This window comes from Vombatus ursinus, unplaced genomic scaffold, assembly GCF_900497805.2.
Source record: "Vombatus ursinus unplaced genomic scaffold, bare-nosed wombat genome assembly UNPS02005286.1, whole genome shotgun sequence".
Lineage (NCBI taxonomy): Eukaryota > Metazoa > Chordata > Mammalia > Diprotodontia > Vombatidae > Vombatus > Vombatus ursinus.
In genome coordinates, this window is record NW_020945064.1 from 6,763,822 (window position 1) to 6,780,745 (window position 16,924).

The 16,924-nt window shown below is 48.4% G+C and overlaps 1 protein-coding gene across 2 annotated transcripts in view; it reads left to right on the forward strand.

Moving 5' to 3' along the window:
- Positions 1 to 16,924, forward strand: part of PIEZO1 (piezo type mechanosensitive ion channel component 1) — a 169,787-nt gene that overhangs the window by 131,082 nt on the left and 21,781 nt on the right. Inside the window, exons 17-31 of one of the 2 annotated variants that reach the window (XM_027846483.1) lie at positions 503 to 621; positions 1,470 to 1,630; positions 1,762 to 1,938; positions 3,999 to 4,124; positions 5,247 to 5,447; positions 6,063 to 6,267; positions 6,538 to 6,642; positions 8,457 to 8,610; positions 9,119 to 9,362; positions 9,509 to 9,605; positions 10,018 to 10,186; positions 12,774 to 12,863; positions 13,144 to 13,229; positions 13,836 to 13,907; positions 16,550 to 16,650. In XM_027846483.1, coding sequence (XP_027702284.1) covers positions 503 to 621; positions 1,470 to 1,630; positions 1,762 to 1,938; positions 3,999 to 4,124; positions 5,247 to 5,447; positions 6,063 to 6,267; positions 6,538 to 6,642; positions 8,457 to 8,610; positions 9,119 to 9,362; positions 9,509 to 9,605; positions 10,018 to 10,186; positions 12,774 to 12,863; positions 13,144 to 13,229; positions 13,836 to 13,907; positions 16,550 to 16,650 — 2,107 coding nt within the window. The remainder of the gene's footprint in view (positions 1 to 502; positions 622 to 1,469; positions 1,631 to 1,761; positions 1,939 to 3,998; positions 4,125 to 5,246; positions 5,448 to 6,062; positions 6,268 to 6,537; positions 6,643 to 8,456; positions 8,611 to 9,118; positions 9,363 to 9,508; positions 9,606 to 10,017; positions 10,187 to 12,773; positions 12,864 to 13,143; positions 13,230 to 13,835; positions 13,908 to 16,549; positions 16,651 to 16,924) is intronic. The other variant, XM_027846491.1, reaches the window with a different exon arrangement.

Here is a 16,924-nt window from a genome sequence, read left to right on the forward strand (position 1 = left end):
ACACACACACACACACACACACACACACACACACACACACACACACACACACACACCCCAAACCCTAGACTTGGAATCAAAGGAACTGGGTTTGAATCTCAGTTCTGCTATTAGTCAATCAATAAGTCAAGCACTTATTAAGCATTTACTGTATGCCAGGCACTGTGCTAAGAAAGCTCTGAGGATACAAAGAAAGGCAAACAGTCCCTGCCCTCAAGGAGCTCACTTTCTAGTGAGGGACATAACATGTAAATAACTAGATCTCCCCAAGCAGATAGATAGTGATCTGAGAGGAAGGCACTAGTTGAGTCTTGAAAGAAGCCAAGAGTTCTAAGAGGCCGAGGTGGGGGAGCGGAGCATCCCAGGCTCTCAGAAGGACCTCAGCCACTAGGCAGAGGCCATAGGGACCAACCCCCTGAGGTCAGCTCGTGTTAATCTGCATGCTCTCCTCCTCCTCCTCCTCCCTAAGCTGGCTTTTCCCTTGATTGTTCTCTGTCTGCAGGGAGGAGGAGGACAGCAGGGCCCTGCTGCAGGAGGAGGAGGGTGGTCCCGGGGAGAAACCCGATGGGGTTGGCCCTGGTCCTGGCCCTGGCTCCGACAATACTGACTCAGACTGTGAAGGTAAGAACTGAACTGAGGAAGGGCAAGGGAGAGGCGGGATGCTTCTACAGCCCTTCTAGGAAGATGCTGTGGTATATATAGACCAGCCTAAGGAGAACAGAACACTAAGCCTTGAGACAATAAAACTTGGGAGTGGGCATGAGAGCTGTCTTCCAGTGGAAGCTGAAAGACCTAATGGAAACAGCACCTGGGTTTGATTTCCAGTTCAGCCGCTTAAACTGTGTGACTTTGGGCATGTCATTGCAACCGCCTTAGTTTCTCCATCTGTAAAATGAGGGAGCTCTGAGATCCCTTCCAATCTCATTACCCTGAGTGTTAGAAAGATCTCTTAGGGAGGAGACCTGACCCTTGTTTTGCTTGGCCCCGAGGGCAGAACGAGCAGCAAAGGGTAGAAGGAAGTGGCAATCAATCAATCCACATTTATTAAGCACCTACTACGTACCAGGCACTGTGCTAAGCCCTGAGGATACAAAAAGAGGCAAAAGACTACCCTTGCCCTCTAGGGGCTTACAATCTAATGGCTGAGAGGCAGAATTCCAGTCCAGAAGGAAACTCTTCCTCACAGTTAGGGGTGTCCCAAAGTGGAATGGGCTGCCTTAGGAGAGTGAGGCCACTCAGGGCTCCTCAGGCAGAGGCTGGATGGTCCCTTTCCCAGGATGCTTCAGATGAGGCGTCTGCTTAGACAACCTTGAGCTTCTGTGCTCATGCCCCAGATACAAGTCTTGTGTGCATCCTGCAGACTAATACCTCCATCGGCTGGGGCGGGATCCAGAGCAAGGGAAAAGAGGGAAGCTGCAGCCTCCCTCCTCCTTTAGCTGACCGCTGCTCCCATCTACCACCCTCCACAGACTTGCCCAATAAGTGGGGCCTAGTGGCCGAGCGGCTGATGGTGCTTGCGGGCCGCTTCTCTGACATGCTGACCCAGGTGCAAGTGTTTGTCCGTCGCCTGCTGGAGCTCCATATCTTTAAGCTGGTGGCCCTCTACACGGTCTGGGTGGCCCTGAAGGAGGTGAGTGGCAGGGAGCGGTGGGGGGTGGGGGACCATACAGGCAGCCAAGGGGCCCTTGGGGATGGGCGGGAAGGGAAAGGCGAGAGCTGGCTCCAGGCCCCCATCAGCCCTGGTACCCTCCCCCCGGGCAGGTGTCGATAATGAATTTTCTGTTGGTGGCACTGTGGGTTTTTGCGCTGCCCTATCCTCGCTTCCGCCACATGGCCTCCTGCCTCTCCACGGTCTGGACTTGCATCATTATCGTCTGTAAGATGCTCTACCAACTGAAGATCGTCAATCCCCAGAAGTATTCTAGCAACTGCACTGAGGTATGCAGGGGATGGGGGGGGGCAAAGTGGGGGGACAGTGAAGTAGGGAGGGGGGGAGGAGGGGCAAGGGGGGAGAAGGGAGGGGGGATGGTGAAGCAAGGGATGAGAAGGGAAGGGGGATGGTGGGGTAACATGGGGGAGGGTGAAGAAGGGAGGGAGGGGAAGGAGGGGTAAGGAAGGAAGTAGGGAGGGGGATGGTGGGGCAAGGGGAGTAGAGAATACAGAGAAAGTAGTCTTCAGTCTTCACGCCCTCTACCCCTGGGCATCCTCATTGGGCCTTAAACCTTTTCCTCCTATGCCTTGGCAGAAGCTAGCCCTATATGGGAGTGTAGTAGGCAGCCCTAAATACTGTATGTCCTCTCCACCTGTTATTGTGGCCCATCGATGGTTCATGACTTTGGACCATGAAGATGTGATGAATTTACTGTTGAAATAGTAATGCCTCCCAGCTATCCTTTATAATAAAATAAAGAATTTTTGAAAAGAGGAAGACAAAAATGCTATTGCCTCAAGGAGAGGGAATACCTTACCCCTAAAACCCTTAAGCCGGGAATTCTTAACCTGGCATCAGTGAACTTAAAAAAAACTTTTAATAACTATATTTCTTGTTTTTCCTCTTCAATTTTTAATTTTTTTAACTTTTTAATTACATTTCAATGTAATTGGTTTTCTTTGTAATCCTATGGTTTTTATTTTAGTGTTATTCTAAGAAGGGGTCCATAGACTCCACTGGGCTGTCATAGGAGTCCATGACTCAAAATACATTTAAGAGCCCCTGTTTAAACTATTAATGACTATTAATACCTTGGGAGGGGCACAGAGAGTGGGATTAGGACAGCCACCTGAGGGCCCAGCCTTGTGAGAGTAGGACCTTTTCTCTGCTCCTCCATGGCCCCGAGAAAATTGTTTATTTCCCCTCCTTTGTGTTTTTTTTTTCCTTCTACTTTCACTGTAATGACAAGAGCCCCAGCCTCTGGAGCCAGAAGGCCTGGCCTCTAGTTCCCATTTCCTGTTTACTAGCTGGGTGACTTTGGGCGAGTGAGTTCTGGAGAAACAAGAGTTTTCTCCCTTGAAGCAGCTCAGGGTGCAGACCTAGCCCTGCTTAGGTCCCATGGGCTGGCCCCTGTAGGCCCAAGACCCACAGCTTGGGGGTGAGGGCTAAACAAGGTTAGTAGCCCCTGCCCTGCCTACCTCAGCAGGGCTATTGTGGGAATAAAATAACAGGGAATCACAAAACATCATGTAGAGAGTTATGAAAATATACATTATGAATGTATCTACATTATGTAGAGAGTTATGAATATATATATATATATATATAGTTTTACCCTCTCTAATCCCTGAGGACCCCGCCATAGTCAGCCTTGGACCCCCAACCCCACATCGCTCCCTAGTCTAAAGATGGTCTTAGAATTTGGGTGTCCCATTGTGCAATGACTAACATTGATAGACTTAACCCTTATCAGCAATGCAAGGATCTAAGACATCTCCAAAGGTCTCATGATGGAAAATGCTATCCACATCCAAAGAAAGAACTATGGAGTTTGAATGCAGATCAAAGCATACTATTTGCTCTTTATTTTTCTTCTGTTTTGTTTTGTTTCCTCTTTCTGGTGTTTCCTCTTATTGGTTCTAATTCTTCTTTACAACATCAGTAATGTGAAAATATGCCTAATAGGAATGTGTATGGAGAGCCTATAACAGATTGCATGCCGTCTTGGGGACGGAGGGGGAGAAAAATTTAAAACTCAAAAGCTTATGGAGGTGATTGCTGATAAATCCAAATAATTAAAAAAAAGAATTTGGGTGTCCCCGGGCAGATTGGGTATTGTCAGGCATTCCCTGGGGATTATGGGCTCCCTACCCTCATGTCCATCCTCCACTCCCTGTCCAGCACCAGAACTGCCCCAACGAGATGCCCAGCTTGGGGTGGAGCATGGGAGGGGATGTGTATGGGGGCTGGTGAATTCAGAGGGAATTTCTTCCTTTCTGCCATAGAAGGGATGCTCTCTGTACATTGATGTGTTACCAACTGACCTTCATTCCCCTTGTGCACATAGCCACTCCTCAACAACACCAACTTACAGAAGTCTGAGATCAACAATTCCATACTCTACCAAAGGCCAGTGGACCCTGCCAATTGGTTTGGCATCCGCAAGGACGTCTCGAACCTTGGTTACATCCAGGTGGGTGAGGCTGGAGAAGGGCTCCTAGGAGAAGTCTTCAAAGGAGGTCAGGCAGCAGTGTGGATAAAGCACTGGCCTCCGAGTTAGGAAGATCTTTGTTTGGCCCTTCCCCATCATTCAGATCAAAGGTCACGGGGTCAGACCCTTAAACCTAACAACTGAGAAGAGACCTGCCCTACATGGAAAGAAAGCTACTGTTTGTCAAACTGGGTGACTTTGAGCAAGAAGGTTAGCCCTCTGAGCTTCAGAAAGAGTATCTGGAGCCAAAAGATCTGTGTTCAAATCCTGACTTGACTATTTGCTATCTGTGTGAAGCTAGGCCAGGCCTTTAAATCTTGGGTCTCAGTTTCCTTACCAGTAAAATGGGGATATTGGACTGGCCGATCTCTACAGTCCCTTTTGTCACTAAATCTTGTGTTCTTTATCTGTAAGATGGGCTAATAGTATCTACTCTGCCAAGGTGGTTCAGTGGATAGAGTGTTGGGCCTGGAGTCAGAAAGAACTGAGTTCAAATCCTATCTTAGACACTTAGGTAGCTGTGTGATAACCTCTACCTCAGTTTCTTCATCTGTAAAATGGGGATAATCATAGCATCTTCCTCTCAGGGTTGTTGTGATGATCAAATGAGATAATAATTATAAAAGTGCCAGGTACACAGTAAGCATTATATAAATGTTAGCTGTTATTATTATTATTGAAACTAATTCCATTATATATACATATATAATATATTATTGTACATATATGTTATATATACAAATATATGTATATATTATAAATAAATATATATAACTAATAATTAAAACTAATAATAATAATAGTAATTGCTAGCACTTAGAGGTTTTGCCAAGCTCTTTACTATATTATCTCATCTGATCCTCACAATAACTCTGTGAAAGAGGTTCTATAATTACCCCCATTTTATAGATGGGAACATTAAGGCTGAGAATCGGTTGTGAGGATCTAATTAAATGACTGAATGGATGTGAAGGTGCTTTGAAAAGCCGCAGGGGCTTTCTACAGGAGAGGGGTTGTTACTGTTACTAATTGACATCAGCCTCAGCCACTGGGCAGAGACGGGCACCAGACGGCCCCACGCTGACCGAGCCCCCTTGTCTCCAGAACCACCTGCTGATTCTCCTCTTACTGGTGTTCGAGGCCATCGTGTACAGGCGCCAGGAGTATTACAGAAAACAGTACCAGGTAGCCCTGCCCCCTGCCCAGATCATCTGCCCTGAGGGCACCCGCCACCACCTGGACCAGGGCCTCCTCAGCTGTGCCAAGTACTTCATCAACTTCTTCTTCTATAAATTTGGCCTGGAGGTGAGTGAGCTTGAAGGGACTGGCCATGGACCAGCTTGTGTGGGGGCAAGGAGGACGCCGAGGGGCCCCTACAGTGTAGCCCTAGGACTCCCGCAGGCCTAAGGCTGAGGGGGGCATGGGGCAGCTGCAGTGATCGTTTTCCAAGCTCGTTAGGCTGACTGGACCTGGTTTCCCTGCTAAGCCTGGATCACCTTGTCCATGGATGTTCAGCACCTCCCAGTCTGCCTCTGATTTCCATCCTACTAGTAACTCTCAGTGACCCTCCACACTCCTAGTGTCCCATCCCATCACAGCAACCAAACACCAGAGACCAGCAAGCAAAGAGAGAGAGTTTTTGGTTTTTGTAGCCCTGCTTCCTGATTTCTTTTTAAGCCCGTCGTAATTTAGCTTGAGACTTAGAGGATCAATGAAGGGACGAAGAACAGGGAGGGAGAGAAAACAGATTTTTGTTCATTGAAAAAAAATTAATTTTTTTTAAAAAAGGGCCCTAGGATCAGGCTAGGTGAGGGCTGCCCTGTTGAGTTTGTGCCCAGCTCCATGCCCATCCTTGTGCCCCTCAACACTGTGTCCCCTCCCGCGCCCCGTCCCTAGCAGCCTTGTTTCCCCTGCCTCTAGATCTGTTTCCTGATGACGGTAAATGTGATTGGCCAACGCATGAACTTCATGGTGATCCTACATGGCTGCTGGCTGGTTGTCATCCTCACTCGCCGGCGCCGGGAGGCCATTGCCCGCCTCTGGCCCAACTACTGCCTCTTCCTGGCCTTCTTCCTACTTTACCAGTATCTGCTGTGTGTGGGCATCCCCCCTGCCCTCTGCATTGGTGAGGGGTGTATGTGTGTAAAAGAGAGGCAGAGATGGGCACTCCCCTTGGGTGGCAGTGAAGGATTATTGCAAAACTCCTCTTTCCCTAAGGGGCAGGAATTGGGCAAGGAAGGCGGGAAAGGCAGCATGAAGGTGGAGAACCTCTGGGAAACAGAGAAGGAGCCCCAGGGCTGAGGGAAGCTCTTGGGGGTGGGTGGGGGACGGTCCAACTTGAAGCAGCCCCAGCCTTTGGATGCCCTATGCATGGAGACTTGTACTTTGCCTTTAGATTACCCGTGGCGCTGGAGCAATGCCATTCCCATGAACTCTGAGCTCATCAAGTGGCTGTACCTGCCCGATTTCTTCATGCGTCCCAACTCTACCAACCTCATCAGTGAGTGGCCGTGTACACTTGCCCTGAGAGCCTCCTTTCCATGGCTTGGACTCCTTGTCGAGATGCCCCTGGCCCAAAGACAGCCAGTGGGGTGGTAGCAGATAAAGCCCCAAAATGGGAGACCTAGGTTATTGCTATTGGTTATTATTAATAATAACGGCAGCTAGGTGGTGTAGTGGATAAAGCATCGGGCAGGAGCCAGGAAGACTCATCTTCATGAGTTTAAATCTGGTCTCAGACACTTACTAGCTGTGTGACCCTCGTTTCCTCATCTGTAAAATGAGGGATTTGTACTTGGGCCTCTGTGGTCCGTTTTGGCTCCAAATCTATGATCCCATGGGAGAAAACGAGAATGAAATAGTATTAGAATGATAGTAGCCCTCTGTCTTCTGCCGTCCTATTGGAGTGCGGAGGTGAGGCTTTTCACCGGTGATGAGCTGTGTGTCTGTCACCTGAGGACCAATCTGGCTAAGTTCCAAGGGCCTCTTCTTTCACCGGGCTGGCCACAGGGCCATCATTAGTCACATCGTGGAGACCATGGCTCCTTGAAGTGATAACATGTTCTTGTTATTATAATGATAATACTGTAGCCATTTCTGTAGCACTTTGCAGTTTACAAAGTCCTTTCTTTAGTAACAAGTCGGGTAGGGCAGGAAGTACAAGTCTCCTGGGCAGCTGAGCTAATCCTAGCTCTGACACGCTCTAGATGTGGGGTCATGGGTAAGTCACTTCTCTGACCGACTTTGCTCATCTGAGAAACGGGGAGAAGAATCCCTGCTTCGCTGTCCTCACCAAGTTAGGGTTTTTGGGGTCACATACTCTTTAATCTTCATTGTGAAATCCCACTTCACATCGGAAATTAAGTATACTTTGGATGGTCTGTTTTTCCAAGTCTAGCCTTGATGATAGCCCACAGGTTTTCTTTTTTAAATTTAATTTTCCTTTGCGCAATGATCAAAAATCGATTTTTTCTCCCACCAATGGGAACCCCTGCCCCAAACTCTTGTAACAAATATTCATGGTCAAACAAAAGAGATTTCCACATCGGCTGTGTCCGATAATGTGTGCCTCACTCAGCACCCTGAGTCCATCACCTCTGTGGCAGGTGACCCCTAGTATGCGCTGTCATCAATCTTCTGAAATCATTGAATTCATCAGAGCTCTTCAGGCTTTCAAAATTGAATTCATCGAGTTGTGAGGATCAGAGGAGATTATGCATGTGAAGCTCCTTGGAAAACCAAAAATACCATCTAAATTCTGAGGGTTATTATTCCCAGCCAGTTGGGTACCCAGATTTCTTGTTTTGGTTTTTTTTTTTCCGTAGAAAACAGTGCGCTGATTTAGATAATCTGCCTAATAGATAAGCCTTAATTGCCTTCTACAGTTATTAAAGTTATGAATTAACAAGTCAATTTTCTATCTTGAGCTGGCAGAGAATTTTTCACTCCTGTGACACAGTTACACACACACACACACTCACTCACACAGAGTCGTGTGTCCACATAAACTAGGAGTCCAGAGGCTAGGATGAGAAGCAGGGCAGAGGATATTCTGGCCTCATCGCATGCATGCTGCCTTTCTAACCCATTTCTCACTGTGTCTGCATTATGCCTGTGTCCTCACATGCATATCTGAGGTCTCCTCCCTTGGTCCCCAGCACAGGGTGATGAGAGGTTGGGCTGAGCCAGAGCAGCCTGCTTCGCAGAAGTTCAAGGTCAGGGTCAGGTGACAGCCCCCTGCTCCCCCCCCAACCCCTGGGAAGCCCTCCTTGTGGTCCCAGCTGGTCTTCTATTGCTGCCCTGTCTGCCCTATAGGCGACTTCCTTCTGCTGCTGACCGCCTCCCAGCAGTGGCTGGTGTTTGTGGCTGAGCAGACGGAGGAGTGGCAGCACACAGCTGGACTCAACAGGGACTACCTGGAGCCGCTGAGTGGGGAGCCAAACCCTGTGCCCAACTTCATCAACTGCAGGTGAGACAGCATGCCAGCGTGCCAGCCTGGGGGCAGAATGGCAGCTGAGGAGTGGGAAAATCACAGGTCACCTAGGTTGTGAGAAGTTGGTCAACATATAACCTCTCTAAACCTCAGTCTTCTCATCTGTAAAATGGGGCATACAATACCACATGGCTGAATCGGGATGTAGTGAGTTCCTCATCATTATAGATCTTCAGGTAGACTCTGAATGACTGTAAGAGGCCATGGAGGAGATTCCTGCTTTCAGCTCGATGATTTCTGAGGTCCCTTCGGACTTGAGATGCTAATTTTTAAAAAATAATTCTATGACTCTTCCCCTTCTCCGCTATTAATCTCACTTTGGGGGGAAAACTGCCCATTTATGGCTGTGTCTCAGTGATGACACCCTTGGCATGTTGTAGAACCTGTACAGTTCAGGCTACAGCCTGGCATTTGTCCAGTGCCGGAGCTGGGGACTGGTCCCTCCAAGGTTGACCCTTCCCCCTACCCCCGCTCCATCCCGTAGGTCCTACCTGGACATGCTGAAAGTAGCTGTGTTCCGCTACCTCTTCTGGCTGGTGCTGGTGGTGGTGTTCATCACGGGCGCCACCCGCATCAGCATCTTTGGCCTGGGCTACCTGCTCGCCTGTTTCTACCTGCTGCTCTTTGGGACCTCCCTGCTGCAGAAAAGCACCAAGGCGCAGCTAGTGCTGTGGGACTGTCTCATTCTGTACAACGTCGCTGTCATCATTTCCAAGAACATGCTTTCGGTGAGCCAGGGCTTCTCCAGTGGCTGCCTCCACTCACCCAGGCTGCCCACTGCCTGAGGCCTCCTCCTGCCCCAAGGACCCTCTGCCCTTACTAGGAGGAGCCCTCAGCCCAAGAGACTCATCACCCCTCCCCCTCTCTCTTGTAGCTCCTTTCCTGTGTCTTTGTGCAGCAAATGCAGAATAACTTTTGTTGGGTCATCCAGATCTTCAGCCTGGTGTGCACAGTCAAAGGCTACTATGACCGTGAGTGAAGAGAGGGGAGAATGATGCGGGTGGGAGTGCTGGCGCTAACTTAGCATTGACATAAAGCTTGCAAACCACTTGAAAATGTTCTCTCATTTGGAAAGAGGGTGAGAAGAGGGAGCTGGAGTCCTGGTATTTGTGGGCTGGGGAGAAGCCAGCAGCCCTCCGCAGGCTTCCAGAGACAGACAGGTGGAGAGGCTCCAGCTGGTAACCCAGAGGGCCTTCAGTGAGCTCCCCTACAGCATTGTGGGTACTAGATTTGTGGGGGACCAGGAGAAAGGGGAGATGTGAATGAAATGGGAGATTCCGTGTGTGTGTGTGTGTGTGTGCGCGCGTGAGGGTTGGGGAGAGTCGGGGAATTGACTTTGGCATGGGGCTGGATAACCCGAGTGCTGGGTTCCTGTCTCTTTAGCCAAAGACATGAGCAAGGACCAGGACTGCCTCCTGCCCGTGGAGGAGGCCGGCATCATCTGGGACAGCATCTGCTTCTTCTTCCTCCTTCTGCAGCGCCGAATCTTCCTTAGTTACTATTTCCTGCATGTCATGGTTGACCTTAAGGCCACAGCACTCCAGGCTTCCAGGTGCGGAGAAGGGGAAGGAGAGGGACAGGGGATATTCCTAAGACGTTGTGACTTCTGCCTCTGTTTGAGATTCCATGGAATGCCAAGCAGAGGCTGTTGTTCCTTCTGGGGTATTGTTAGGGAAGTTCGAGTAAGGCGCCCAATGGGAAATGGTACCTTGATTATTGATTTGTTGTTCAAACTCAACCATCTGGTCGATCAATGCATCAGTCAACAAGGATTTATTAAGAGCCTTATCTCATAACATGCGATTCCACATAATTATACTTTTTTTCTATCCAAAATTGAATTTTTTGCTAAACAGCAGAGTAAAAGATACATTACATTTAAACATGACATACGATTTCAAGCAAGATTTAAAGAAATACAAACATTTAAGTACAATACTAAACTTGAACTATTCTCAAATGCGGCTTAATTTGAAACAGCATCATGTAATGGAAAGAACGCTGAATAGAAGTCAAAACCTGGACTGTAGCTCAGCTACTTATTATGTGGGTGACCTTGGGCAGGTTACTTCCCTGGTCTTTAAAATGAGCATGCTGGACGAGATGATGTCTAAGGTCCCATCCAGCTATGATTCTGTGGCCTTGGTTTTCTTCCAGATTTGAGTAAAATACAATCTACTTATGGTGGACCTTTCTTTGTGACCCTAACACTTCTCCAGATCTTAAAGCCTTGTAGCCTCTTTTCTGCTCCAGGCTTCTCCCCCTGCCCCAGTCCAGGGTCCAGGACCCTCATTATCTAACTATTCCCCCCATCCCTAACTGGCTCTTGGCTAAAGGCAAAACTGCCTTTTATCCAGTTCTAAGGAAGCCAAAGCACTCAGGATTTTTGCCTCTTCCCCCATCCATGTCTGGAAGAAAGAAAATGATCCTTAGAGTGTGACTTCCTTGTGACTCCCCAACCAGTCAGTGTTTCCTCTGCCAGACCTGCATCTCTTCCTTAGCCCTCTACCCTTTCAAACTAATAGAATTGCAACATCGTTCCCTTGAACTGAAATGGACCTCTGAGCTCATCTAGTCCAATTGCCTCATTTTATAGATGAGGAAACTGAAGCTTGAGGAGATTAAATAGTTTATCCAAAGTCACATAGTCACTCCACTAATGCTGATTTACATTGAAGGCTTACTTCAGTTTTTATTCACCACCAAACCTACCCTTGGTTTTTATATAATTATTATATTATATACATATCATTATGTAAATTTTATAGCCAATATATTATGTTGCATTATATATTGGATATAATTTTTGAATATAATATTGGATATAATATTTTATAAAATATTTAATTAGTACAAAATATATGAATGCTGGAGACTGCATGGTTGAATAGATATAAATAGAGATTTCTCCACAGAGACAAAGGGGATTGGGCAGGGACAGATTGAGAGCATACAAGCTTCCCTCTCTCACTGTTGAGAGTTCAGGACTCAGAGCCCCCAGAGATTCCAGATTGTGATACCCCTCCCCTTGGCCCAGGGTGGGCTATGCTTGAAGCTGCTACAGATTTGGGTCATCTCCCTTGATGTCACCTACCCTAAAGGCGGATAGTGCAGTGTCTGTCTCTAGAGGGTCAGTCTAAGGGCAGTTACAAGGCAACTTTGAAGGATAATTCTCTGAACTCTGTTTCTCTACCTTCCACCTCGAATCTGGGATTTCTGAAGGCCAGGGGATTAAGGGTGAACTGATTTGATCTGGCACACCAACTCTGTGCTCATCACTATGCTAAGCTCTCTAGGGACACAGAGACATGGAAGACTTGATTCCCTGCCTTCAGGGGCATAGATGGATAGATAGTTGATAGATAGATAGATAGATAGATAGATAGATAGATAGATAGATAGATAGACAGATAGATAGATGGAATATTTATTAAGCACCTACTGTAAGTCAGGCACTGTGCTGAGTTCTTAGGATACAAAGACAAGCAAAGAAAACCCATTTCTGTGCTCAAGGAACTTCTATTGTAGGGGTGGGAAACCAGGAGGCTACATGTGGTCCTCTAGGGCCGGGGCCACAGGTTCCCTACCCCATTCTATTCTAATAGGTGAAGATAGCACATAAAAGGAAACTAGAAAGGAAGTGGGGGGGGGCAAAGGTTAGCCTCAAAGGGCATGATGAAGAGATTGCAAGAAGTGACAGTGGTTTAGTCTTAGAGGCCTGGTTCCTGGCAAAAGGCTCATCTATCAGAGCTGGAGGGAGCCTGGGTAAGGTCCCAAGACAAAATAATGGTGGTAACTAGATACTCCTTAAAGGCAGTGGGGTTTCAGAGAAGGGGAGGGTCAACCTGTACTGGACAGGGTTTCAGGAAGGCTACCTCGAAGAAGTAGGAGTAGCCCTGATCCATTGTGAGCATTTGGAGAAGCAGAGAGGAAGAGTGAAAGGCATTCCAAGCCAGGGAACAGCCTGAGCAGAGGGGCTGGAGATGGGAAAGGGTATGGTTTCTGGGAGGTTAAGGGGTGGCAGAGATGATGAGGTGGCCAGGTGATGTGGAGTGGTCCCAGCCCCTTCCCCTGCAGACCTGGGCTAGGTAAGGAAGGGTCCCTGACATTCCGGAGCCTTTCTCTTTTTCTCTCTATAGGGGCTTCGCTCTGTATAAGGCCTCCATCCTTAAGAGCATCAATTTTCATCGGCAGGCAGAGGAGAAGTCCTTGGCGCAGCTGAAGAGACAGTAAGCATCTTCTCTGTCCCCCCTAGGACCAGAACAGCTAGGGGGTCTTTGAGGTAGATGTTGGCAGGTGGCTCAAGAGCATCAGCCTGGGGGCAGCTGTCCCAACAAGAAGAGCAAAGTGGTTTTGAGTAGAAGGAGAGTGGTCCACATAACCATCTCTGAAATGGGTCAGGGCTGTTGACCATCTGGGAGGGGGAAAGTACAGCATGATCTGAATGAATTGGACTGAGCGAAACCAGAGGAATGGTTTTGAGGGCACTTTGACCTTTTCTTCTGCTAGGATGGAAAGGATCCGGGCCAAACAGGAGAAGCATCGCCTGGGGCGGACATCTGATGAACGCCCCACGGACCCCGATCAAGATCCAGGTGAGAGCCAGTCCTGCCAAGGGGGCCCCTTAGAGGACTGCACACTCATCCTAAGGGTGGGGACCAGATCTAACCACTGCACTTCCCCACCAATCCTCACCCCACCTCCATGCCACCTCCAATCTGCCACGTCAACCATTATGCCACAGATGTGACTGAGGACCTATTGGGGATCAGCTGCAAAGGAGCAGCTTAGTGCCTGGGCTAAGACACTGAGCTGAGAGTTCTGCTGGGCACTGCCCACCTTGCCGAATGTCCTGTTCTTCTGTGTGACCCTGTGTGTCTTTGTCTGTGTTGTACGGCCCTTTCCACATGGGTCATGTGACAAGGCAGAACCAACCTCAGAAGCACGTGTGCACATACACACACGCCCAGCATCAGATGCCCACTTACACATAATCTGAATCAAGGAAGGCATCACTAGTCTGTGCTCCAGACTCATCCTGCCCTGCATCTTCTCCCCTCCCCTAAGTAGCTGGCCCACAACACAGGGTCTTCTGGAGTCAACATTCCCTCAAAGTCCCATGCTACTCCTTGCCTCCTGGTAGCCATACTCCCTCAGCCCCGTACAACACATTTCACACTCTCATCATGCCCATTCTGCAGAGCCAGGTGGCCCGAGCGGCTCTTCCCAACCCAGAAGGCGATGGTGGCGGCCCTGGTTAGACCATGCCACAGGTACACCTTCCTCCTCCCTGGCTGGGGCCTCAGCGGACCTGCTGTCCGGCCCCAACCCCGCAATACTAACTGGATTGATGCCTAGAGGTGCCCCCTTCTTTCCTGCAACTAGGAGCCCCTGACTCAGCTTGACCTTCCCTTCCTTGGTGGCAGGGCTCCCAATAACTTGAATCTTCCCTTTCCCTTCCTCCCTTTGTCTCTCTCCTCTCTCCTTTTCTTTCTTCCTCCTTTCTCTCTTCTTTTCCACCTTCTCTGGGACCCATCTCCACACACACACACACACACACACACACACACACACACACACACACACATATACACACACACACATATGTAACATGAGAAGATTGAACTAAGAGTAAAAGTGATGACCAGGAGCCACCATGGCCCCATGAAGTCATTCGTGGTCATGATGGGCTATCCTGATTTCCTTTTTTACACAGTTATTAAATAAGTAGATGAGAGGGATGCTGTGGATGCAGTGTACCTAGATGTGAACTGAGCTTTTGATAAAGTGTCCCAAACTACTCTCATAGAGAAAATGGAAAGATACAGCTTGGATGAAAATACAGTCAGATGGATTTGTAACTAGAAAAGGAAACGGCGAACCACTCCAGGATCTTCGCCAAGAAAACTCCAAATGAGGTCGTGAAGAGTCAGACACGACTGAACATTGTAATTGGATATAACTTAGATGTCTGGAGTCTTTAAGAGTAGCTGTTGGTGGGGGTGTTTTGTGTCATTGTGGAGAGTGTCCAGAAGAGGGCAGCCAGAATGGTGAAAGGCTTTGAGTCCCCATCATGTGAGGATGGGTTGGAGAAACTGAGCATGTTTAGCCTAGAGAAGGGAAGAGTCCTGGGGAGTCATGATAGCTGTCCTTCGGTATTTGAAGGGCTATCGGGGATTAGCCTGGTATCGTTTGGCCACAGTGGACAGCTGGGAGTATAAGGCAGAAGTTGCAAAGGTGCCAATCTAGGCTCGATGTTAGGAAAAACTTCTTAAGTATTAGAACTACTCTAAAGTGGGATGAGCAGCCTGGAAAGAGGATAAGTCTCCCAGCAGAGACCGCATGATTCTTTGTCAAGAATGTTAAAATGGGAATTCCTTTTGGAACTGGGTTAGATTAGATGGTTGCTGAGGTCCTTTCCAACTCTCAAATTCTGTGAAAAGATGATCTCGAGGGTCCCTTCTGGTTTGAGCATTGTATGCACTCATTAAAAAAAAATACATTGAGATCATTTGTTTTCATATCACCTAAATTTCCTCTCTGCCTTTCCTCTCTTCTTTCCCAAAGAACCTGTATGTTTCCTCAAGAGTTTTTTTCAAAAAGTCTTCTCCACTCTTTCCTTTTCTTGATTCTCTCTCCTTGCCTCTCTCCCTCTTTCCCTTCCTCCTTTTCTGTATCCTCTGGTCTCTGTGTTTAGTGTGGGACTAGTTCTGCTGAGCGCTCCCATCTTCCCTTGATCCTCACCTTATCCCTGACCCTTTCCTTGTCCCAGCCTTTGACCCTGTCCTTTTCCCAGCCTCTGACCCTGTCCTTGCCCCACTCTTTGGCCCTGTCCTCGTCCCCGTGTTTGACCTTGTCCTCGTCCCAGTCTTTGGCTCTGTCCCTGTGCCCATCCCCGTCTGCGTTGATTTGCTGCTGATACCCATGGTGCTGTAGCTGCCGCTGCCTCCCCTTGCCTCCAGCTGCCTTGCTTGGCTGGGCTTGACATATGTGCTTGCTTCTCACCATCCCTTCTCTGGACCCAATGGTTCATCGGAGAAGCCAGAGGGAGAATCGGGAGATCAGACAACAAGGTGCGGTTGAGATAGCAGAGGCGCTACCCCTGACTCTTGCCTCTTATTAAAACCACCCAATGGAATTGGCTGCCTTGAAAATTAAGGAGGGAAGAGCAGAAACCCCTCTCAAATTCTGTCTTGGGTGACATCCTGCTGAAGGGTGACCCTTCCTCAGTTTCCTCCTTAGGGTAAAGAGAAGTAATCCTTATCCCTGGAGTTTTCCAGGCCCAGAAGACCAGGATTTATTGCACTATCAACACCTCTAGCCCTTCCTCATTTTCACCCCTAGAGAGAGTTCAGTGGGGGACCTCATTTGCTCCTCTTATCTTTTCTCAAGTGGGCAGGGCCAATTCTGGGTCAACCTACTTGAGAAATTAGTAGAAATAATAGTACTGCTTGATAATACTACTACTTTTCCTAATTCCCTCCCATCTTTTATAGGTCTCTAAGGTTTGCGAATAGCCTTATATATGTTATCCCACTTGATCCTCACAATGCCCCTTTGAGATAGCTACAATGGCTGACATTATCCCCATTTTGCTGATGAGAAGACTGAGGTTCAGGGAAGGGAAATGACTTGTCCAGAGTCATACATCTAGAAAGCTGTTGGAAGAGGCATTATCATAACCTGGTGATCATAGCTGCCTACAGCTCCCCTCCCTTTGTGGAATGGATCCAAGTCAACTCTTAAAAGTTGACCCATTTCAGCTCTTCCTACCTACCTACAGCTCTATCCTAAGCTAGGAGACTTGGGCAGTGCCAGCAGCAGGGCAGGGAGGGAAGGAGCTAGGAAACTGTGATCCTAGGATCCCAGCCCTGGGCCAGACCAGGACTGTATCCCTTGTCCCCCTCCCCCACAGTGATCCACTCTGGGGATTACTACCTGTTTGAGTCTGACAGTGAGGAAGAGGAGGAAGCAGTGTCCGAGGACCCCAGGCCTTCATCACAGAGTGCCTTCCAGGTCAGTCAGGGCGAAGACCAGAGAGAAGGGATGGGGGATGGGGGGTGTCTCACTCCAAAGCCCTGATATCATCTCCCAGCTCCCATCCCACACCCGTCTCTGATAATACTGAGGGGATTTGTTTTGCTTTCCCAGGACTTACCTAGAACACCCCTGACCGAGGCTGGTTCTCTCTTGAATATGCCAGTCCATATTGCACATCTTGGTTACAAGGGTTTTGTTTTCCTTTGTTTTTTATTTTGTTTTGCTGGAAAGAGGAAAAATAAAAGCTTGT